The sequence below is a fragment of the Leuresthes tenuis genome, unplaced genomic scaffold (genome assembly GCF_036924035.1).
Source record: "Leuresthes tenuis unplaced genomic scaffold, fLeuTen1.0.hap1 SCAF_11, whole genome shotgun sequence".
Taxonomy (NCBI): domain Eukaryota; kingdom Metazoa; phylum Chordata; class Actinopteri; order Atheriniformes; family Atherinopsidae; genus Leuresthes; species Leuresthes tenuis.
Window position 1 is genome coordinate 23,011,720 of NW_027325365.1, and position 23,649 is coordinate 23,035,368.

The 23,649-nt window shown below is 42.4% G+C and overlaps 2 protein-coding genes across 2 annotated transcripts; one reads left to right on the forward strand and one right to left on the reverse strand.

Annotated features, from left to right (window-relative positions):
- Positions 1-1,762: 1,762 nt before the first annotated feature.
- On the reverse strand, positions 1,763-21,114 carry LOC140318356 (calcium uptake protein 3, mitochondrial-like). The gene is made up of 15 exons (XM_072396146.1): positions 20,696-21,114; positions 18,715-18,862; positions 16,741-16,772; positions 16,515-16,593; positions 13,374-13,421; positions 13,196-13,278; positions 13,037-13,108; positions 11,659-11,700; positions 9,682-9,777; positions 9,007-9,095; positions 8,632-8,803; positions 6,547-6,655; positions 4,608-4,765; positions 4,011-4,079; positions 1,763-2,963 (listed from the first exon to the last, which is right to left on the reverse strand). Exons 1-14 carry the CDS (start codon positions 20,948-20,950, stop codon positions 4,011-4,013), a joined length of 1,452 nt encoding a protein of 483 aa, XP_072252247.1. The 5' UTR covers positions 20,951-21,114; the 3' UTR covers positions 1,763-2,963.
- fgf20b (fibroblast growth factor 20b) lies at positions 20,462-23,649 on the forward strand. Its single transcript, XM_072396149.1, has 3 exons — positions 20,462-22,067; positions 22,248-22,351; positions 22,525-23,649. The coding sequence occupies exons 1-3, from the start codon at positions 21,779-21,781 to the stop codon at positions 22,768-22,770; spliced, it is 639 nt and encodes a 212-aa protein (XP_072252250.1). The 5' UTR covers positions 20,462-21,778; the 3' UTR covers positions 22,771-23,649.

Here is a 23,649-nt window from a genome sequence, read left to right on the forward strand (position 1 = left end):
AATATAAAGAAATGAGTGTTGGTTCAGGACTTTGCACAGTAATGTATGCATACACAAATAAATGCATAAAGTACACAGGTTATGTCCAGCAACATTGTTCGCAGAGTCATCAAAACCAGCAGAGAATGCAGCGAAAGAAAAGAGGTCTGACACCATGGCACACTGTATCACAGTATCACTATCTGGGTTATCACTGAGAGGCACAATATAAAATCTGTCTTGATGGAATTGAATTCAGTGCACCGTGGGGAGAGTGCTGGGAGCTCAGTGAGATTATATAAGCTTTTATTGTGGCTTTCCTTCAACACAAGCGCCAAACATCCGTACTTATCGCCACTGATTTCACAGAACACCATACAGACAGATTCGCTTGACAAGAGGAGTGCTGCACAGCCTGTGGAAATAGTCTTGTAACATCCCTGATGGAGCTGTTAAAGCTTTTCAGTTTCTGGGAAAATAACTCATCAGAGTTATTTCAGATAAAGACGGAGGCTTTAAAATTTCAATAAAAGAGTGACTTGAAAACCTGATGGTTTGAGTTTGAAACTTTCAGGCATCAGAAGGCTCTGAGGGTATAATCGCAGAGGCTGTGTACGGTTGGTGGGATGGAGTGACGTTTGAACTTCAACCAATAATAGCCTACGGAAATCTTAGCTAAAACAGAATTTTATTAACGTCTCCTTTCGCCACCTTTCTGCAACTGCAGCTCTAAAATGCTGGAGCACCCTAACAGCTGTGTCTACTTTGTGTCCAAATGAGCTTGAAGGTTAGTTATGAGAACATGAGAGGCAGAGTGACGCCAAAGTTCACATTAGACAAGAAGTGGGAAATACTGTGTGTAACCAGTCGCACATATCTGTCGTCCATGTGATCAATATTGAACGGATATTATAGGTAAGAAAGTTTGGGCTTTTTTACCCCTTTTGTTTTTTTCTTAGCCTCTTGCTGTGACCTACGAGAAGATTAAAGTTGCGAGACAGGACTTGATGTATGTGGAGTCACGCAAATACACAGGATGATACAACCCCTACCATGTTTTACTGCAGGGAGGATGTTCTTTTCCTTATGGCTTCCATTTCTTTCCCTGCAAACTGATGCACCACATTCCCAAAGAGCTCCTCTGTGGTTTCCTCTGCCAACAGATTAGTTATTTCTTATATATCTGTGCCTGACATGGCTCAGAGTACAGTGAATGGAGCAGGCTGAACCGCCCCCATGGATTGCTCTAGGTCAGCTTCAAGGTCTAGCTGTCTTGTGTGGCGTGATGACGTGAACGCTCTTTGCATTCTCCACCCCTCTTCAACCATCTACAGGTCAAAGTGGGCACAGAGCATTCTAAAGACATTACAGACTATGTGTACAATTCAGCTATGCCAATGATTTTGAGCAGGACTGGAGAAATCTCCATCTGTAGCATCAGGTACAGATGAAGGGCTTAGAATGGATGAGCACTGTCAGGGAGCTGCTGCAGAATCCTTAAAGGACCCTCTTTGTGTTCTTTAACTAAGTGTAGGATTAGAGAGTGAGCAAATTATTACCCCGCTGAATTAATCATTTAAAGATAAAAAGTCCCCGATCAGTCTTGAACACCCACGCAGCCGCAGGTTCCTCATGATTAATAACGTTAATGATTTGCCTTCAGGTTGAGGCTGGAACAGCTCATTTATTCTGCTGTGGTTCTGCCTTCAATCCAGTGTAAACACAAGAAGGGAAAAAAATAAGGAACCAGTGGCTGGTTGAGAAGAGACGGCAGCGGTTCACAATTTATTAGCTGACATGCGTGAAAACAGAGATGAGAACTGCAACAAAGCAAGAAACTACTGATGTGTGTGTGAAAGTGGAAGAGGAAGCCACAGCACACAAAATGACCAAGAATCCAAATGCTTTAATATTTATTGCACCGTATCATTGTACTCTGATTTCAGTGTAACAGTCAAAGCCTGATAGAGGTAGACAAACAAATCCAAACATCTAACAAATGAACAAAAAGTAGACTGAGATACAGTTCATTATTCTGGTTGATATGATAACGCATATAGCATGTTGGTATCTTTAGAGTTATAACATTTTAGACAAAGCAAACATTATCCCAGGTAGTCATCAGTCATCAAGACTTCCTCAGTAACACACAGCAAGTCTAAGTTCTTCCTCCAACGTTTTAAAGGTCGTTCTGACATATTGCTCCTTTAAAACCAATCATCATCAAAGCTGAGTGACTCAGGAGGGAAACAAACGTATGGCTTCAATATTCTGCATATCCATCTTTACAGAGGTCGTCCCTGCTAGTGGCTTAGTGGCACTTCTTTCCATCAGCCATGAAATGATTAACACCGTTAGCTGCCTGTGGTTAAACAGTGAAAAAGCCACAGACTGAGTGTGTGCGTGTGTGTGTGTGCGTGCGTGTGTGTGTGCTCCTGCTAGCTCAGGAGGATTTTAGCTGCAGCGCTTTGGACTGAAAAAGGGGAGGAGGAGGGGAGCTTCAGGCCTAAGTTGTGCAGGGGGCTGCAGAGCTGACAACAAGAGGAAAGCAGGAGAGCGCTCTGCTACTGGACAGAATCAGGACACAATGTCTGAATGAGACAAAATCTGAAAGAGAGTCAACAATAAATGATTTCATATCTTCTTAAATAAGTTAAAAGTATTTTTAGACAAATAAATAAAGTTAACAGCGACACATAATTAGACATCTGTCTTAAGAGCATTTACACAAGCTAATTAGCGCAATTTAGAGTCTAGTAACAATGAGCAAGTTGACTTGGTTGGTTCACGATGGGTCACTCGTGTTTCTTTGACCATTTGCCTTTCATCAGGCCGACTCCTTCCCGTCTGAGCCACGTCCTGATTTTCTTGTGTCCTCAGGCGGTGTTCTAAGTTGCTGCAGCATGCGTTGACCCCTCTGTGCTGACAAGAGAAGGCACAGCTGGTCCAGACTGTAAGACGTGCACTGGTGTCGGGGTCTTCATCTGGTGGGGAGACAAAGAGAAAAGGATCGTATTGAAACCGGCGTGACACCGTGTAAGCTGCGCTGTCATCATGAAAATGATCGCCATCTTTTCTGCATTCCAGTTTAAGGCAGTCCCTCGTGTCTTGGGTCTTATGTTGCTCCCTGCTGTGAAGTGCCACAGCTCAGCAGTAGGTCTGCATGTGTGTATTTCATTTAATTTTAGAAATAAAATACAACATATAATCATATAAAGAGACTGTGAAAAACTCTCAGAATACTATAGAAAAAGGTTTTGTTTGTATAAGTGCTACTGAAGTGGAGATTACTACTTAAGCATGTGATTAAAAACAGGATTAAAAGATAAGGATAGTAAACTTTGAGGTATTTTCCTTTGAAACCAAGCGGTAACACTTTTAATTAAAAAAATACTGCATATCACCTCAAAACATTAAATAAGCACATGATGTGGGTTTTTTGTTTGTTTTCTTCCTCTAATGTGTCACGTAAAAACTCCAATTACTCTTTTCACTGCTAATGCGACAGCAGGAGCTCAGTGAAATCTGAACTCTTCTCTGCACTTTAATCCTGATCAAAGCAAACAACGAAGAAGCTAAATGAGTTTTTTTTCCTTTTGTCCCCAAGATGATTTTCTTCCCATTTTGAAGAACCTTTTTTTGCAAGGACACACAAATCAAGTTGCCCACCAGATTTTTTTCTACCCCCCCGCCCTTTTTTTAATCAGGGATTATTATCAAACTCTCCTCTGAGAGGGTGCATTTCCTTTGAAACATTTATACAGCTTTAAACTGCCCTGGTCTCTGCTCATGTATGCAGATCTAAGCCGGTATCCGGTGGCAGTTGCTCAGGCGTTAATATTACAGTGTAACTTAATGCTTCGGGCAGCGGGGTGAGGGCCTCAAACACATCTCAAAAGACCGACTACGTGGTGCTGCCGAGTGCCACCGAGACATTTTTGGGACATACCTAAACATTTCTTTATTAAAAACTATTTCACTTTCTAAAACATTTCTCAGTAAATTCTGCCAGTGTAAGAAGAGACTGTTACCTATTTGCCTGAAAGCTCCCTCTTCATGCAGAATTTGAAAGAGATGAACTTCTCCTCCGCTCTGACACCCTGACAATGTGGGAGACAGTAAGAGAGGAAGAGAAAGGAAAATGAATCATACAAGAAAACCAAAGGCATTATGTTCCACTAGATGGCAGTACAACGTCGCACCTTAAACGCCACATCAACACCTCAGCGGTGAGCCGGGCCTCCCTGACAAAAAGTGCCAGGAGTGTAATTTAGACATGATGATATGGAGTTATTTCAGTGTACTACTTCCTAAATAAAAAGGATACATAATAAGTCCTCAGTAGAAGTCATAATTAAACCAGACACATGATGTTTTGTTGCTAACGGCTGCTTAAGCAACCCAAATTGTTTCAAAGTACTGTTTTGAAGGTGAGCGTGCATCTGAGCTCAGAGTGAAGCCTTTCATTTCTCCATCCATGTGTTCTGAAAAGCCCTAAAAAAAATGCTGGGATCTGTCACATGAGCCAGACCTCTGACACCGACACATCTGCACTGCTTCGCTCCAGAGCGGGCCAGGTGGTGACGTCTCCACCCTTATGTTTAGTTGCACGTAAAAGGACATCTCACCCCCTCGCCACGATGCAGCCGGTCCTTCATGACACCAACAAACTCCTTGTGACTGAGTTTGCCGTCGTGATCCTCATCGAAAATCTTGAAGACAGTGTTGACCAGGTGGTTGGTCAGCTTGATTCCCGTGGCCACGTAGACCGCCCGCGTAAACTCAGCTGAGAAGGAAGGGGAAAAGTGAACAATAAAGCGACACCACGAGTGAGCAGCCAACTTTTACTTATTTCATGGATTTCAATTAAAAAAATAAAGCAACATTTTAATCAGAATGAACTACTCTGCCTTTTTCAAACCACCATAAACAACAGAAGGACTTAAAACAAGGAAACAGGAGCAGGAAACAGTAGGAGTTACTGACGGGAGGTAGGGGGTGTGAGCACAGGTGGAAAAGGTGTTCGTTTCTGGTTGAATCACAGCTGCTTGGATGTTAAAGGAACTTTATCAAATATTATCATTAGAAGATATCAGGGAGCTTAGTTTAGTCAGACTGTGAAAACAGCTGTATAATGTATCGAGGAGCCCTCCAAAGGTCATGATGTAAAGAGATTTTTCTTTAAACTACACAGTTATTAAATTAATGTATTACAGACAATTGCGTCCCCACTAGAATTTATGATTGGGGGTAAAATCTTCTGTGAAGATTAAAAAAAAGAAAAAAAGCTTCCCAAGTTTAACACACAACAACCCGATTGGTCTATACAGAATATCTATACACCATATCATGACACTACCGCCACCGTGTGTTTCTCTTTCTCAAAGCAGATCTCTTCTCATTAAAAGCAAGCTTCATTTTGATCTCGACTGTCTACAAATGTCTTTCCCAACCACTACGTGGTTTGTTCCTGTGATCTTACACAATCTGCAGACTGGCAGCAACATTCTTTACTGAGAGATGTTGCCTTCTCCCTGCACCCACTGCTGCGCAGCGTTTTCCAGACAGTGGACATTAAAATCAGCCAATGTGAAGGAGGCCCGGAGCTGTTTTGGAATTATCTTCTTCCTTTGTGACCTCACAGACTATTCTACACCTTGTTCATGGAGGGATCTTCATAACTCTAGAGGAGGGCAACACTGCTCTTGAATTTCCTCCACTTGGACACAACCTGTCTGACTGTTCATTGGTGAAGTCCAAACTCTTTAGAGATGATTTTTTTAACCTTCTCCTGCCCGATGAGCATCAACAATTCCCTTTTGTTGATACTTTGCACCTTGGTTTTTGTAAAACAGTTATCCCTCCACTAAAATCTTGCCATCTCTTGTCAACTTCCATCCATGCATTCCAGACCTGGAGCACATCCCAAAAAGAATTGGAAGCGTAAAACTCACAACGCTTAAAAGATGGTTCGGCATTGAGGATATCGAGCGAAGAAGCATTTGGGGTGTTATTTCTGTCGCATTCTGCCCTCACACGCGTCTTATGTGAGGTGTGTAACAGTGCAGGGTCGTCATCGACGCCTCAACACATTCTCTTTTGGGGAGCACTGATACAGCCCCACGCCATCACAGAGCCTGAAGTAATCCTTTGCCCGTGTGGTTATATCAGTTCATCAATGTTTCTTTAGGAAACTGTTTATTTTCTCTCTAAACATTTGAATTATTTTGTTGAAAAACAGGCGATCCTCTGCCCATCTTCGCTCCTCGAAGTCACAGCCTCTCATTGATGCTACATTCGTAAAAAATCACGATATCGTCTGTTGACAAAATAACACCTAAAACGCTCTTTAAATGTCTTTTAAGTGTTTTTCTAACTTGGGTTTCTGCATTTTAGATACAATATAATGTACATGTTCCTAACTAAACTGAGCAGGCAATTTGCTAAATCCCAACAGAAACCACAAAGTCACCAGGAAAAACAAATGGCAAAACCATTTAAAGTATCCTGTAACTCACACAAAAGTGTTGTCCCATTTTATTGTGGTTCCAAACTGTAATGGTTTACCTTGACCAACGGAGCGGTTTGCAAAGTTGTACATTTGCATGGCGATGGTAAAATCCTCCAGGTTGTTAAGGAACTGAAAGAAGGACCTGAACTCCTCAAAGGTGATTCCCTGAGAAGAAATAACGGAAATAAAACAATGTTTTTACTCATGAACTGGATAATACAACAGCCATGTAAAGCACGCACGCCGCATGAGTCAACACTCCGGCAAAGGATGGTGCTAAAATTCACACAATACATAATCTGGCTCCTTTCATCTTGGAAGGAATCCTTTAGTATGTGTGGGAGCTTGAAGCCATCAGATAGATAACACACCCATACAGACAAAGTATACATTGCTGGATTTTCCCTGTGCAGTATGGACATGCTGAGCTGTCAGCAGTGGGGGGAGGATTGTAGCTTTTGGGGAGAGGTCAGGTCGCTTGCAGACTTTTCTAAAGCAGATTAACCTGATACTTGAATAAACAAAAACAAAAGTGATGAATCCCCAAACATCTCAGGCTTGGCTGATGACTCAAACACTGAGCCCATTGAAGTCCACTCAACCATCCTGCGGCTACTAGCTGTTTCTCTTGCCGGGGGCCCAGCCGAACAGACAACACACACAGCCTAACAAATGGAGTAATGACTAATCTGTGACGCTTTGCTGTTTTAACAATGTGGGAGCCATAAAATATCGCTTAGCGCAATGATGAGACCCACTTGATTATCAATGGAGATCTAGCAACAGGCTACTCGAGGCGGCTGAGGAGCTGCTGGCACCTTTTCATGCGGGTCAGCGTGCCAGAGGACAAACAAATTAAAGCCCAAATGAGGCTGCCTCACTCAACAGCTAATTCACTGAACGTTATCAGAAGGCACCAAAGTAAATGCGCCAACATAAAATCATCACAGACTATTTTCAACTGAAACCACATGTAGCAATGACAGAATGTGAACTTTATGTTGCCATTGAGCTTCTTCAGGAGATCCAAACAAAAGGTCAAATGCTTTGGAAACCCCCTGATTTTGAGAGAGCTGCCCCACATTTTCAGTATGTATTGTGATTGTGATGTTTGAGCAGCTGTCAGTCAACGCAACAATGGTGGAATTTTCCAGTTCTGAGCTTTGTGGCTGTGTTGTTTGTTCTGTGGTATTTCCAAATTTTGGATCAGACACCTTCATCCTGTACTATGTCCGCAGCCTAAATCTGCAGCAAACCCAGCAGCTATTAGCTTAGCATAAAGTCGGGAAAAAGGGGTAAACAGCTACAATTGGAAAATAAAATCCTAACAATTCCCAAAAAGGGATATTCTTTTTTTGTGTGTATGAGTGTGCGCCGTGCTTCTGAGTCGTCTTTCAAAACTAAAACTACTCAAACCTCTAGATTTTCAGAGTGCTTCCGATGAACACCATATTGGAGCTTTTCAAACCATTTCTATATTGGACAATTGTTGACTTTTTCAATGTATTTTCTCAACTGAAGAACATTCGTGTTGCTAAGCATCTTTGCACAATGGCTGCACAACATATATCCTTATCAATAGTTGTCCTTCTCTGTTTTCTATTCCCTTGTCTTTTCAACCACAGGCTCGTCATTGTCACCTGCTTAATTACTTGTGTCCTGTTTTGTACTTGATATGGGATTAGTGTCAGGATTCTGAAACGCAGCAACACAGACGTCGTTCGATTGAAAAAATGCAGTGACAGTAAAATAACTGTTGGTCGTAAAGGTGTAAAAATCCACTATATAGTGCTTGCTTGAACTGCTGTACATTTGTTTTTAAGGTTAAGCTGTTTTAAAAATTGCCTCCTCTCCTGTCCCAATTCTAAGCAGCTGTTCCTCCCTGAGAGTGCACAGTCAAATGTTTCCTGCTGGTAAGACACTGACTGCTAATAAGTACTTCACAAGTCCCACTTAAAAAAAGAGAAGAAGAAATGTTGAATTAATCCAGTGGGTTTTAAGATGTTCCACCAGGAGGTTTTCCAAGGATTAAATACTTATTTTCAGTTTTTTGTTGTGTCTTTTCCAATGAGCTGCTCACACAAAATTCAACTTCAGCACAACAAATAGAAGCAATCAGAGATAACATCTCATAGGGATACCTTTTCATCCGGCAAGCCGTGACGCACGTTCTCCAAATACGCATTGACGTCGTCCACATTTGTGTAGCGAAGAAGAATGCGAGCAAAGTCCTCCTCGCTGATGGTAGGCATGCCTTTGGAGTAAGAGAGGAACTCTATCTCAAGCACCTCCGTCTGCAGGTTGTCCATGAACCTGGAGGAGTGAGACAGGCAGCAGTAAGAGCCACCACTAGAAGCTTGCACGCACTTAACGTTGTCACTCACAAAACCATTAAAAGTCGTAGTTTTGGAGGGTCAGTGTGTTAGGGAAAAAAATATTACACGTGCCGAAGGAGAACAGAATTTTCTCAGACAGTAAATAATCATAGAACAGACGAAAAAAAGATTCAAACTTACTTGTAGAAATCTTCAAATTTCAACTCGGCTTTGCCTCTTTTCCCAAAGAAATGCACTAACAGTGTCGTCTCCGTTTTCTCATCCACGTGCTGTGAGGGGGAACGAAAACTGAGTAAGTCGTGACTTCTCACAGCGTTAAATATCCAGCACAAAAGTGATGGATTCTCATGAGTGCAGAAAAACATAGTGAGCGCTCTGCAATGATAAAACTAAACCCTGTTAAAGTTTAGGCCAAATCTCCAATCCAGCATTCTGTCACACACAAGACTCTCATTGAGGAATATATAACATCTATTTCCACGGAGTGCAGTAAAATTATTAGTTAACAGCTAAGTCCAGTTCAAGATGCCACTTAATCATTAATCAGAGTTCATGGTTCATTCTTCAGAGACCAATAACAGGGCTGACATTCTTGATTACTGCACGATCCAACACACGTGCCGTGCAACGCAATCATTAAACATGCTACAAATCCGGTTCAAAGAGACATTAGCACACGTTGAATATTCACCTCTATAAACAAGACAGATGCATAAACCAAGAATAAGTTCCAGAGTGCTCGCTAAGAACCTACATGGGAATTTTTGTTTTTTTCAGAAACATAGCAGCACTCAAATGATACAGCAGTCTGTCGTCAGATCATTTTATGGAGCATCTTAAAGGGTGCCTCGCTACCTCAGTCAGATCAGAAAACAGAACTTGACTTGTGCCACGTCTGAGAACGTCCCACATGCCTGGGGCCTCCACATGCTGACCGTCTTTTTTAAGAACCTGCGGCAGCAGTTGAAGCACACTGGTTAGATGACAAAAAACACCTTGTACATGTAACCATTAATAGGGAAAGGAGGACAGATGGACTAACTCTGACAGTACACGATGACAGGCAGGAGGACTCAGACACACAGAGCAGAAAAAAAAGGAAGAGCTGGAGAATTAGACAGGCGTACAGAAAGACAGAAATGACAAGGAGAGATTAGCTGTGTGCCCACAGAGACAGGAACAGAACGGGGCTGACACCAGTGTAGCCCTGACATGAGCCTGCTCTGCAGCGATGCATGCAAACTCTTGGCACAACATTGTGTTAACATGGTTAACACATGTCCAAAGCATGCAGGGCGTAAGACCTGAAGGAGGATTCATGTCAGGTCAGTTCTGTAACAGAATCCAGCTATATGTCATCATTTGATGCTAAGCTGCAAAGTAAATGCAGGCTCTCAAACACCGTCCATCTACATTTCTGTTGAGAAAAAGCCTCCGATTTCTATTTAATACATTTCCTGGAACACGTCTGGCCTTTTCTCTGTGACACAGCTGCTTCTTGATGCCGTCTGGAAGCTGGAAGCCACTATTTTTCTCAATGAAGTCACGCTCCTTATAGAAAACTAACCAGTCATTAGGTTTATTACAGTTTACTCTTTTCACTCACCCAGCAGCTGTAAAGGCACAACAGCCACACTGAAACACAACATTCAAAAACAGTTTGCTTGTAAAGGAGTCATGTTCAGTAGGAAGATCACAGGAAATCTGCCTACTGAGCTGTGAAGAAGGCTATGATTTTAAAACCCAGCCATGTACCAAACTGTGTTGGTGCCTCTTTGTTTTCAACCTCATCATTTCTTCAGCTTCTGCTTCTCTCAAGGCTCGACGTCGCAGCATTCATTTGCAACATGGGCACACGGGCAAACCAGAAACAGCCGGTTGCCACTGACACTTCATCGCTTGCTTAATTTTATAATTAATTCTATTTATTTACCTGATTTACATTCTCATGTCTGAAGCCTGGGAAGCAACGTGTGACAGCTGATTAAACTGCCCCCCTCACTGCGCCTCATCACTTTTTACTAATGTAAGATTTACGGCACAATCCCGCAGCTAATTACGGAACAACTCTTCAATGCCTTTCGCTGCTCCCGTCTTTTCCCATGAAAAGATCCTGATACACTTGTAATTAGAATATTCTGGGGAAAGCCCAACCACAGCGCTCAAGGCATGCCTGCCACATTATGTGTGCTTGAAAAGATTAGACTTTTGAACTTTCTGCTGGAAAGATGCCTACATTTAAAATAGAGGGACTCGAAACAAAAGCACCTAAAGGTAAAAATCTTCAAACGGTATACAGAGACGATGGGCCAGTCGCTCTGTTGGTCGTAGGCTCTTCCATATGTGTGTGTGTGTGTTGAGTGGCTTTCATGGAGCTGCTTCTCCTGTCTGACTGGCATCTTCATGGTCAAACCCATCTGAAAAGGTAACTTGAGCCCAAATACCACTCCCAGAGAAACTGTAAAAATAAAACATGTGGGTCCAGGCAAAAACATTGTCAGTCTTCAGGTAAGAGCTTTTTGAAGTAGAATCTCTTGCCCAACATTGTCAAAAAGAGAGAACATAAATCATCTGCATTGTACCATGTGCATTACCCCCCATCCCAACACACACACACAATGTGATAATGTCAAAGTACAAAGTGATGTATTTCAGTTTCAGCGAACATTAAGGAGGATATCTGGTGCTAACGGTAACAAATGCGGGTGGTGTCAGCCCCTGACATACAAGTCTGTTTTATATGCTAACTCATGTTAGGAGAACCACATTCCAAAAACACATGCAGCAAGCAAAACTGTTCATTCTCCTTCAAGGAGAAAGAACAATACGTACACTGTGTGGCTGGGATTTGCGAGGACCGTAAAGCTGCAGGCTCTGAAATGCAAAAGACAGAAGATGCATGCACTATAAAGGACTCATTCATTATTCACAAAGTATTTTAAAGGAGGAAGATGGGTTGAAATTAGTTTAAGAAGACCTCATACTTTTATGACATGACTTTCCTGGTGATGTAAGATTAGTCTTGTTATTCTGAAGGCTTATGAATTCACCCAGCGTTTCCATCGCCAATGCTGTCTTCTTGCAAAGCGTCATTATGCTTCCAAATCTAGAGTGCCCATTCTAATGATCTTTTTGATAGTTATACGGGCGTAAGATTAATTCAAGACTGTCCAGAGATGCTAACATCTGTCCTGGCAGAATAAGCTCTTCCATGTTGTGCTTGTGCGATAAGACCTCAAAGAGTATCTCTTATCGCTCTGTTCATCCCTGCCTGTTTACATCCACCTGCATGTGGCTTAAGAAGCCCTAAGGAGATGAAAGCCTCAGGCATGTTTTACCCTGTATGACCACAATCACCTCTGTGCAGCAGCTGTTCTCTCTTGGATTACAGCAAGTGTTGCGAGCACAGGCCTACAAAGTTTAACATTGTATTACAGCTGCATTTACTTTCCAGGGCTAATGAGAGAAAATGGAGACATATTTCTACAGCATCAGAAGACGGAGAACGTGAACTGCTTCTATCTCACACATGGGCATAAACAACGTAAGAATTTGCCATAAAGGTCAACACAAGAAAGAGTTCTCTCCATTGTCCTTATTTTTAAGAACCAAACTACTTTAAAGGAGCAATGTGCAACCTTAGAAGACCACTGGGTGTCGCACTAGAGCAGCAGACAAAAGTGAAAACAAATTAGAGTCTAAACCCAAACTGAAACCTTACCTGGAGCCTCAAAATGTAGCCAATAGATCCATATTTTCAAGTAAAAACTGGCCTCTATGCAACTTCAACTTAAATTATTTTACTAATTCAAAAGGAGAAGGTGAAACGGGCTATGTGTGTAAGTCGCCAATCAGCTGATTTCACAACGCTGGGTTGATGTGTGAACACACACAACAAAGCGAGGCTGAGTCTCCTCTGTCTGGCATTCGGGAATTACCAAGGAGAAACAACACCGGGTTAAAGAGGACGTTGGTTTTTTCACCACAATCGAACATCTCTTAACCTTACCACTGTTTTGGTCTCCATACACACGTGACAAAAACAGCTTTAACCTTACAGTGAAAGTTAAAACGCTGACTTTGTTGGTCTGCGATTTGGGATGGACACAAGCCATATTTTGCTGAAATAAGTTTTGCTGAATATACAAACTTTGCACAACAGATAAAACAAAAATATGGTAAAAAAAAAAAAAAAGCATTTCAAACTTACTTGTTGGTCCAGTCTTTGAAAGTCCTCAGTCATTTCTTTTTTGTCCTTTTTCTTACGGAAAATCTCTTCCAACTAAGATAGAAAACATGTATCAAGGACAATGGAACATAACTAATAAACATAACTGACTATGTCTGATAATCAAGACGAGGTTCATACCACCAAGAACTCCCTTTTGTCCACCATTTGGTTCCCATCTGCATCAAACATGTTGAAAGCAATCTGAAAGCCTGCATGGGGCTCTGAAATCCAACACAAAATGGTTGCGTTAGAAAAGTGTCTTTTAAACATCAAAGTATTTGGAAGATAGTTTAATCTAATTGAAGTGTATGCTAACTTGTTAAAATGCAGAGCAGGAAGAGGTATTCTGTGTAACTGATGACACCTGGAACGAAGAAAAAAAAGTCAAGGCAAGAAACAAAAACCAAAATGTTCCCTTTTGCACTGAAAACGGCATCAAATAGCATTAACCCGTTGGCTCAGGGTGTTTACAGATGTTCAAAGTCATGCTGTCGAGATGAATAAGCCGTCCAAAGAAACAGGGCACACCTCCAGACGTAAGTAATCTTCTCATGCTCACTGATAACATCTTAAAAGGTGCCTTTTTACTTCATGCTTGGTGTTCCCCTCACACAAACACAAGCTTTACAACCGAGCTGACCTATCTGGACACAAACCCAAACAAATTTAAGGCCTATGGCTTCTGATCGTGCTTGGGTAACAAGGTGTAATACATTCTCAAGTGATCTGTCACTGTTTTGAGAATGGCCGATTCAGGTTTTGTGTGGCGTCCTTCAGCTCCCTTTGTTGTGTGACACAGAGAGGGGAAGAGTAAGTGTCAGGAGACATCTCAGCGACTCAGGAGGCTTCTCCCTCCTGCCTCTGAAAGCATTCCCAAGCTTTTGTTTGCTCGGGAAGATAGAGAATCGAGCACAGATAGTTCTGGGTGACTGCTCTGGGTGTTATGGGAAAAGAACTCAGGTACAGGGTTTGCTGCAGGGAGAAATTTCCAGAGAGAAGAACACCCAAGGGAGGAAACAAGACTTTTAACTCTGTTTTTCTCGAGAAGTTTGAGTTATGCCGCTAATACGATGGTACATGGTAGCGGAGTACATGTGCAAACCTCGGTGTGAAAACATAATTAGAGGTGCATGCCATGAAGCAAAGTTCATCGAAAAATTTTCCATGACAGACAGCTCCATCGTCTCTCAGCTTGGCATGTACGGCCCTATAATGACAACAGATCTTTACCTTCAAAGCCTTTAAAGCCTAAATGGTTTGAAGAGAGAAAAAAATCTTTTAAGATTCCTGCCATGTCTCACCAATACCACACACCTTCACTCCTGGAGGGAGCTCCCCTCCTCCTCCCTGCAGCTCAGCCTCTGAGCTCAAGTAGATGTTGTTAGACAATACAAAGAATTCCACAGAAACACTTCATACAGAGTGGCAGTCCCGGAGATGTAATCCAATGCTATTCTCTGGCTTCATAATGTCCGTGGTGATCAGGGGGGTGGCCAGTGGGACATGTCTCGACATAGCAGGGTTCAAACAGCTCCCTCATTCTCTTAAGCAACGCTTTGTTCGCAGATCAATCCTGTTCTTTTTTCCTGACAAAGCTGCAGCGTTTAACAGCAGGATTAAAAGCCCCATATTCCAGCATTGGCACTTAACTAAAGCAACAGAGGAGAGAGCAGAACAGTGAGACCTGATGCCCCAATAGCTCGTCTGACCCACTGAGCAGGGAGAACACTGAAGAGTTTCACTCATACTCACAACCATGAGCAGAAGTCTGCCGTAAATTCACGAACAAAACCAGATTCTCTCCTTTGAGACACATCTCTGCCCAGCTCAATAACTTAGCTCAAGATCAAGCTCGAGGAGTTGTCATGGTGAATGCTGCTAAACACAGACTGAAGGATGGGAACTCCAGAAACCATGTCCTGTTGATTTCCCACCGCAGCAGAGAGGCTTCAACTGAGTGTTGAACTTTCAGATAAGATGATCGGTTCATTTGGAAAAAAATACAGCATTAACTTTTAAGAGGTCAAAATCAAGCATTTAATTAATTTGTTTCAAGAACAACTCTCAATTTACTTTGCGTATGCGAAGGAAAAGTGTTTCAGGACAAGATTGGGAAGGGCTTTTAAAGCAATGCACTTTTTCTAAAGACATGAAAAAAACCTTACTTTCTGTTATATGTTCACGGAATCTCAGCTGATTATGCAACTGTAGACCAGAGAGGGCTTGAAAGGGATTATTGCAATTCTTTATATGTGGGTATACATCAGCCGGTAGAAAACACAACCTCTCGACTTATAACAGAAGCAAGAAAGCGTGATCATGGCCTTTCTTCTCTGGCTGCCTCTCAGTTACAGGACTGATGTTAAGATTTGACTTCTGGTTTTGAAGCTCTTAATGGTCTGACCCCTGCTTATCTAGAGGAACTTTTACATCATCCACCCTGAACAGTGAGGCTGACCAGCCAAATTCTTTTAGGAGTTTGAAAATCTAAGCACAAAAACAGAGGGGGTAGAGCATTTGCAGTGACCCCCTCCCAACCTACAGAAAAACTGCTCAGGCCTTACAAACCTTTAAAGAAGGTGTTAAAGGCCCATTTCTTTTTATTGCCATGTGACACAAGTAAAGCCTTCTTTTCTAACTCTTCATGTTGAGTTTTTTGTGGATCTTTCTTTTTTTTTTTAAACTACATTGATGTAATGTGTTTAACTGTTATTTTTTTCTGGATGTTATTTCATCACTTTGGTGCAATATCTGTTCATTTAACACTGACAAAACTTCTGGCAATCCAGAAGTGTGACTGTTTTCTCTCCCGTGTAACCGACTTGAAAACAGGTGAAATAAATGTTTTTCCATGTCAAAAAATTATCAATACCTCTTTTTTTCAGTAGGTTCATTTACTCAATTAATATTTACCAGGAAAGAGAATAATTAATCAAACCTGGCAAAAAGAACCCAAATCTAACTTGAATAAAACATGCTGGATAAACACATCTCCAGAAATGGTCCTTTAGACTTTCTGGGCTTCCATGAAGGACTTACAGTAAACATTTCAAGAGTAAATGAATGACTCATCATTTGTGTATTGGGATTTTAAATGATCAGAACTTTTCAGGACAGTTTTACCTAAATGCTATGAACTTCAAAGTTCAAGGATTTTTTTTTAATCAGAGAGAAAAAGCGAAAGATGTTCTGTAAAAATAAAAATGAACTAATCCTTCCTGCAAAGGTTACCTTGGAAAAAAATCTGCAACATGTTACCAGACAGACTGAGTGATAAGATAGCATTTACAGGCCACACCCTCTGCTATGGATCAGGTGTACCACACGCACAACAGAGTACGCTCAGAATGAAACATGGGGCGGACTTACTATGGCAGCTTTGTTTAAAAAAGCAGTGCAAAAGGGAACCACGTCCACTCAACGGGTTTGTGTGCAATGAATAAAGCCGGGTCTTTACCTCGTTCTCGAAGATTTCTAAACAAATTAGATGATCCTTTCCAAGCAGGTGGAGTATCGGACAGCATCTGGTCTAATTCCTGGCAAAATAGAAGAAAATCCCAAATCACAAAGTCCTGAATAATCCAAACGTAAGTGTTGTGTTTACAGGCAATACAGTAATTACAGCGGTTACACGGAGGAGGAGATTCTGCAGAACGGCAACAAGCTTTTCAGAGAAAACTCACCTTTTTTGTGAGGGACTTCCATCCCCTCCTGCCTGAAAGAAACAAGGCTAAAAGTTAAGAGTTTGACTAAAACATATGTTGTTATGATGGATTCTGTGTCAGAGGGACAGAGCTGGGAAGCAAAAGTGAAAACAGGTGTTTATGAGGACAGAAACATAAGCTGTGAATTCCCATGGACACATTCCGATGGCCTATAAAGCAGAAGATAAGAGGGACGTGTCGTAAAAAAAAGAACCTGGGTGGGAAATCACATTGATAACAGTGACAACAACCCTCCGCTGACACATTTTAAAGCCTGTGTCTGGGTTCTAATTGCCATGTGATGGTTCACTTTCCACTTAGGAGAGGGACATTACCATCAGTGCGGGCATGCATGTGATGCTTTCATTGAAAGACCAGCAAATCTAATGGATTATTTATGAATATAAATAATTTATGTGCTTCGATGCTTCACTTCCGAGTGGCCATCACGCCACCAGTCCCTGCCCCTTACAATATATCCGACAATAAAGTATAACTGGATGATTGCCCTCCAAAAAAACTCTCAGGAACATCATAACACATCTCCTTTTATAACCACAATATAACCATAAAAACACCATAAGTACCATTTTGCAACAAATTAGCAATTAGAAACTAGAGGATAATGTGAGTCAATGTGTTAATGTGTCTTGTTGAGGCCACATTCAACACGTTTCAGGTGCCCACGCAGCTCACATCACAATCAAGACGTTCTTATCGTAACATTTACGGCACCCAAGCTAAGTAATTCGGTGTCTGTGGGTCCCTGTAAGTTTGTTGCAACATAAATGAGCCATAAAAGTAGGGTTGCTGGTAAAGATGTCTATCTTTATGCAGGTGTTATGACTGAAGCACTTCAAGCCGTGACTTATTGTTGGATGACACTTCATGGGCCCGGAGCAACAAAAATATTCCAGGAAGCAACACCAGGACTGTTTTTTTTTTTCTTCCCTAAACTGTTATTAAACTGTTGCGTAACTGAGTAATTTGAGGATGAAGGAGTGGAGATTTATCTGATGACTTGACGGACATGTAATTAATCTAATGGCAGCTGATAAAAGTAGAGAATTCATGCAAAAGTGGAGCAAGGTCAGTGCAGCACTGTTTTGGTTTGAACTAAGGAGACGGCGAGCCAATTTCTCCTCAACTGATGACAAATATGTTTAATACATCTACATTCGGGTCGCTGTAGGTTTTCAGTGTTGATTTCTCAGTCACAGTAGTAGTACATCATCCACTGTAGGAATAACAGGAACCTAGAGAAATGAGTTTGATATCTCTGATGGTCAAACGCAGACCCATTTTTGGGTTATTTTAGCTTTTATCTTTACCTGACCAGACTGGAGTTATAGTTATAATATGCAGATTTGTCATTAGAAGGTATTCACATGCAATTTGGAGGAAGGGATGAGAAATTACAGCGCTTGAGACAGCAAGGCAAAGGTTTGTGGGTTTTTTTGTGTGTGTGGATTTTTGGGGGGAACAAAAGAGGGAGATATTCCTTTTTTTCCAAAAATAACCATGCTTGTGTGTATTAGGCCTTAGACTCTCCATGTCAACTATTCCTGGTTGAGTTCCTGCTTGTTGCTCCTACAGACACAAAGAGTTCCTGGAACTATACGGTCAAAAAAAGAAAAAGACGAGACGTCAGTCGGGAATGTAAGCGATGAAAGTTTGCTTTATCACTTATTACACTGGTCATTTTGAGGTTTCACAAAAAAACTCAAAGGGAAACAAATGTGATTAATGGTCCCTGTGAGGTCATTTTTAAATAACGTGTCAGTGCATGAAAGAGGAAACATTTTAGAGGTTTGACTATCAAATAAAAAAACGTGGATTTCTGGCAGTGAACTAATTGCTTGGTTTGTTCCTGATACCACAAACATTACTGATGGTTCCTTCCTCTAATCTTTAATAAACTGTGGATGAGCTGAGCGTTAGAGGCCAACTCACTCCTGGGTTCATTCAGAGTGACGGACTCGATGAAGTTCATTGGAGTCATGTAGAGCTGGCCCTCGCACTCCAGTGAGCTGAACAGCCGGAATCTGTTTTCATATGACGACATGTACACGTCCCCGTCGTCCAGACCATAGCCTCTCTTCTGGAAGCACACACAAAAACACGCAGAAACACCAAATCATCAGTGATAAATGCCATATTTATAAAATCCGCTGAAGCCTTTTCTTCTCATGAAAAGCCTCGCTCACATGGCACGACAAAGAGGCCCATGCTTTAATTCAGTAATGGGGTACATGTTATGTCAGTCCTATTTTTCATCCCCGCACAGCAGATAATGTCCCTACAACTGCTCAAACCCAGCCAGATCAGAAGGCTGGATTGGTGAGGACAGAGTGGATCTCTCTGTCAGGTGGCACACTGCCAGGTCTACTGGGCACACAGCAAACACCCAGGGAATGTCTTCCCCTCCTCTGCTTAACCATTAAACCCCCTCTAACTACCCCCTCCCCTCATCAAATATCAGTTCCTCCGCCAAGCCCCAAGTGTCCAGTTTCCTGTGTCCCCGGATAGCTCAGGTGTGGAGGACACCAGTCAAGCTTATCTCCAAGATATCAAACAAGACATATTTCCTTGGAGGGTAATTAAGTATACGCACCAGTCGTTCACCGGTCTGTGTACATCGTCCTTGGATTGACAACATATGTTTGAGCTAAAGAGACTCAGGACTCCTTCTTTGGTATAAGAGGGTAGCATGGAAAGGGAAAACTAGCATGAGCACCTAAAACAGTGGAAACATTTCTAACGTTGCAGAAACAATTAGCTATCAAATCAAACCTGTGACAATCAGTCTTTTTAAAGAACAGCTAGTTTATAAAAACATCAGTGCGTTGCTAAACGTTACTTTTTTGCACGTGTAACTAGTTTTGCAAAAGTTTAGATGAATTCTGACTCCTTCAGTTGTGTCTGTGCTTGCGAAACACTGAACTGAAAACCCTACTTTGTTTTCAACAGCCAAAAGCCCAGAACCACCACAAAGTTTTAAGTAACAGAAAATGAGCAAATCCTCACATTCAAGCAGCTGCAGAAAGTTTAGTATTGATGTTTAAAAATAACTACCAATTTGTCTGTAAACCCAACTAACTGATTCAACTGTTGTTTTAATGTTCAACTTCGAGGATTCCTTGCTGCCTGCTTCTTCTTTATCCATTTTAGATCAATTAAAGACAAATATATTTGAGTTTGGGACATTTATCCAAAAAGATTAATAAATTTAAAATGTCTTTTCGACCACTGGTACAAAGTAAAATCAGTTGGACCAAACATTTTTTAGACTGATTGGAATTTTAACCAGTAAGGGATACTGGTTAAAATTACTGTTACTGGTTTTTTTCAGCATTTTATCACTGAACTTTATTCGTCGTTGTAGCAACACTTTGTTCACTACTGTAGATATCGAAATTATACAGAGTAGAACAGAGAAGTGAAACAGTGAAAACACATAACGTGTCAAACGAAATATAGGTCAATTTGACCACTACGTTTGAGTCAGCAGAGTATCGGGTTACATTTGGTGGTCATATATTTCCACTCTAGAAAATAATGTAAATACAACAAGGCCTCCTGAAAACATAAGCAGCGTTCACAGTCATCTGGTCGTCACACACGCAGCGAAAGCAAACAAAACTCTCAGTTATGGCCGCTCTTTGGTCACGTGACCCAAGACGCCTTTAACCATTTTGTCATTTCAGCACCAAAGGTCGCGGATAGCTCCCAATAGTAACACCATAAAGGCTATTTATAACTGTAATTTCACGCGCGTTAACGATATAATCAGCCTGTATCTTGAAAATGCCTGCAGTCGCTCGTGTACGAAAAAGTGAGGCGTTTTTAACGACCGCGAGTGTCTCACTCTCATGGTTTTATGAACTGACCGTTGACACTAAAGCCCCGCAGTTCGACGAATGTCGCACTGTACCTTGTCGGTGGCAGAGACTGACGGCAGCGCCAGATGCACGAGCCGAGCCTCGACATGGCTCTTCAGTCCGGGTCGCCGACCCGCGAACGAGCAGCAGTAATAAGCGGCACCGGCCGCGGCGGTGACGCACGCTCCAGCTGCGAGCACCTTCAGTGTTTTTGTCGCCTTCGAGGATGTTTGCCGCCTCCCTGCCACGAATGTTCCCGTTTTGGAGGTGTTGGTGAGCGAAGGGATAAGCCTGCGCAGTGCGGCCATGGCTGTTTACACTGGTGTCGTAACCGATAACAGCACGAGTCGCCTTCTGCACCGAGCTCGCGAGAAATGCCGTGGGTATTTCAAGTCGCTGTGGGATTAGAGGGCGTCAAATAAGTCAAAGTTAAGAAAAGCTTTTAAAAAATAACGTAGATGTCGGAATTATATATCACCATAGGGCCACTATCATCCCTCATGAGCAGAGTCAGAATGTTATATGGATTTATAAGCTAAAATATGTTTACAGGCTTTATTTACATTTCAAGAAATTGCTGTATATAAACCCCATCAACTGGTATTATTCGCCTCAGGAGAAAGAAAAAAACAATCCCTGCCAGGGCACGTCTCAACTGTGACAGCCCCGCCCATTACTAGTCCTGTGGTTTTGCACCTGCCTCACCACCCCTGCCACTTTTGCCTCAGAAGCTGCTTCACCTGCACTGCAGCGTTTACGGATCCCTTACTACGGCTGAATCCCCCGTCTTCTGCGTCTGCACCTCCGCTCCGCTGAAGCATCCCCGCTCGATGTGAACAGGTATGCAGCATGAGTGCTGTGTAGGCAGAAACTGCAGCACACCTCCAACTGATGAAGAGGAAGCGGTAACTGGGGAGAAATCGGTGCACCCAAGCTGCTCGGATTTGGCCAAAGTTTCGTGCCAGGGAGAGAGAAACCTGCGCATTCGCGTGTCCTTGCACCACGGTGACATGTGTTAAGTGGGAGGACGGGGACGTAAACATGCAATAAGTGATAGCGGCAACCAGGTAGCCAACTACGCAAGAGCGCTCCCACCGGACCTCCTTACTGAACTTTACCCGCTGAGCTTTGACGCGATGGCTGCTGCTTCTGCTACTACACTTGGGGAAGTTGGAAGCGTCCTGCATGGCATCGACGGTGTTGCTCACGTCGGGTCCCATTTCTTCCTGAGTCCTCCGGGGGACGGTCCGACTCTGCTGGGGGAGCACCTCGTACCTGGGGACAGGCTCTGGAGCACCCCGGCGGATTTAACGCACCTAAAGGGGATTCTCAGGAGGAGGCAGTTATACTGCAGAACTGGATTTCATCTAGAAATACTTCCGGATGGCACGGTGCAGGGGACGAGGAAGGACCACAGTCGTTTTGGTAAATACTCAGATTCTAAAACATGAAGCATGATGAAGTGAAAACAGGGCAGAGAGGAAGAATGAGGAAATGTTTATGAAAACCTACTTTCTGCTGAGATAGTCGACTATGAGCTTCTTTGATTTAATTCTTTTATCTTTGTCGAGGTCTGCCCAGAACAACTGTGTTATTCTTCTGCAGGTATTTTGGAATTCATAAGCCTCGCTGTTGGATTGATAAGCATTAGAGGGGTGGACAGTGGACTTTACCTGGGGATGAATGACAAAGGAGAGTTGTATGGCTCTGTAAGTATCAAATTTTCTCATGCATGTTGCCCAATTCTTTTTCGCCCCTGTAACATTTATGAAAGATGACATTACTTTGAAAATTTAATTGACACGACAATAAAAGCAAGTATTTTTTCCACATGCTAAGCTAAGACTTCTGCAATGCTTTACCTTTTGTTTTCGTTTTTTAGAAAAAGCTCACAGCCGAATGTGTCTTCAGGGAGCAGTTTGAGGAGAACTGGTACAACACATACTCGTCCAACCTCTACAAACACGGGGACAAAGGGACGCGTTACTTTGTGGCGTTAAATAAAGATGGGACACCAAGGGACGGGACTAAATCAAGGAGGCACCAGAAATTTACGCACTTCTTGCCAAGGCCCGTGGATCCTGACCGTGTGCCGGAGCTGTACAGGGATATCCTGGGACACAGCTGAGACGCGGAAGGCCTGGTGGTCCAGATCAGGAATAGCTGCTTAACGCCCTGGCAGGCAGGGAGCAGAAAGAGAGAAGAGGGACCCACGCGGACTGGGATGAGGCCGGTGCAGGCTGGTGGACGGCAGCCCGATCGGCAGGGATAAAGGTACCGTGGGCCTCTTGCAGGAATGCACGGGAGGCCATCTCTCAGCAGCCAAGAAGACAGGCTAGAATGTCTCGGCATGAGGGGCTCGTTTGTTCCAGAGGCCGAGCGAGCCTACAAGTATCTGCGTGGAATAGGAGACAAATAGGAAACGGAGCTGCGCGGTCGTGGAGCATCTCCTCTGTTGTCTGCTGGACAGAGACGTCAGCTGGCTGTGAAGTCTGTGGGAATCTGTAATATCACAAGACTTTACTTGGGTGCTGTTTCAAAGAGCTGTAGTTTGTTCAGAAGGACTTTGAAGGAATTCTTTTTTTTCTCTTACCTGTGTCAAGACCCGTTTGAAAAGAGCAAAGTGTAAAAGTTTATTTATTCATTTTAGATACACATATTTATGCTATATATTTATTTATTTGGGAATATATTTTTTACAGGTAGAATCATGCAGTATAGGCAAACCACTAGAGACTGTATCAACTATATGACTTAAACACTGTACTATTATGCCCTTTATAATGAAAAGCCAGTGATTTAGTGTATTATTATCTAAAATCTAAGATATATTGGCAAAAATTTGAAAAGAACATCTGATATGCTCTATCACAATGTGGCAACTGTGAATCACACTGTAATTCTTTCTGATACGACAATTCTGACCAAACTACTGTTACATGTCTTCTAAAAAAGAATCTGAAGTCAACAAACTGGCAAAACAAACAATAAATTTATTTAAATTTCA

Excerpts from the sequence above, each read along its gene's own strand:
- LOC140318356 (XM_072396146.1), bottom strand. The coding sequence starts at position 20,950 with ATGGCCGCACTGCGCAGGCTTATCCCTTCGCTCACCAACACCTCCAAA. Across the intron at positions 9,778-11,658 it reads GCAAATCCCAGCCACACAGT|GTTCTTAAAAAAGACGGTCA; the intron begins GTACGTATTGTT and ends CTGCTGCCGCAG. Across the intron at positions 6,656-8,631 it reads ACGGCTTGCCGGATGAAAAG|GGAATCACCTTTGAGGAGTT; the intron begins GTATCCCTATGA and ends ATTTCTTCTCAG.
- fgf20b (XM_072396149.1), top strand. The coding sequence starts at position 21,779 with ATGGCTGCTGCTTCTGCTACTACACTTGGGGAAGTTGGAAGCGTCCTG. Across the intron at positions 22,068-22,247 it reads GAAGGACCACAGTCGTTTTG|GTATTTTGGAATTCATAAGC; the intron begins GTAAATACTCAG and ends ATTCTTCTGCAG. Across the intron at positions 22,352-22,524 it reads AAGGAGAGTTGTATGGCTCT|AAAAAGCTCACAGCCGAATG; the intron begins GTAAGTATCAAA and ends TTCGTTTTTTAG.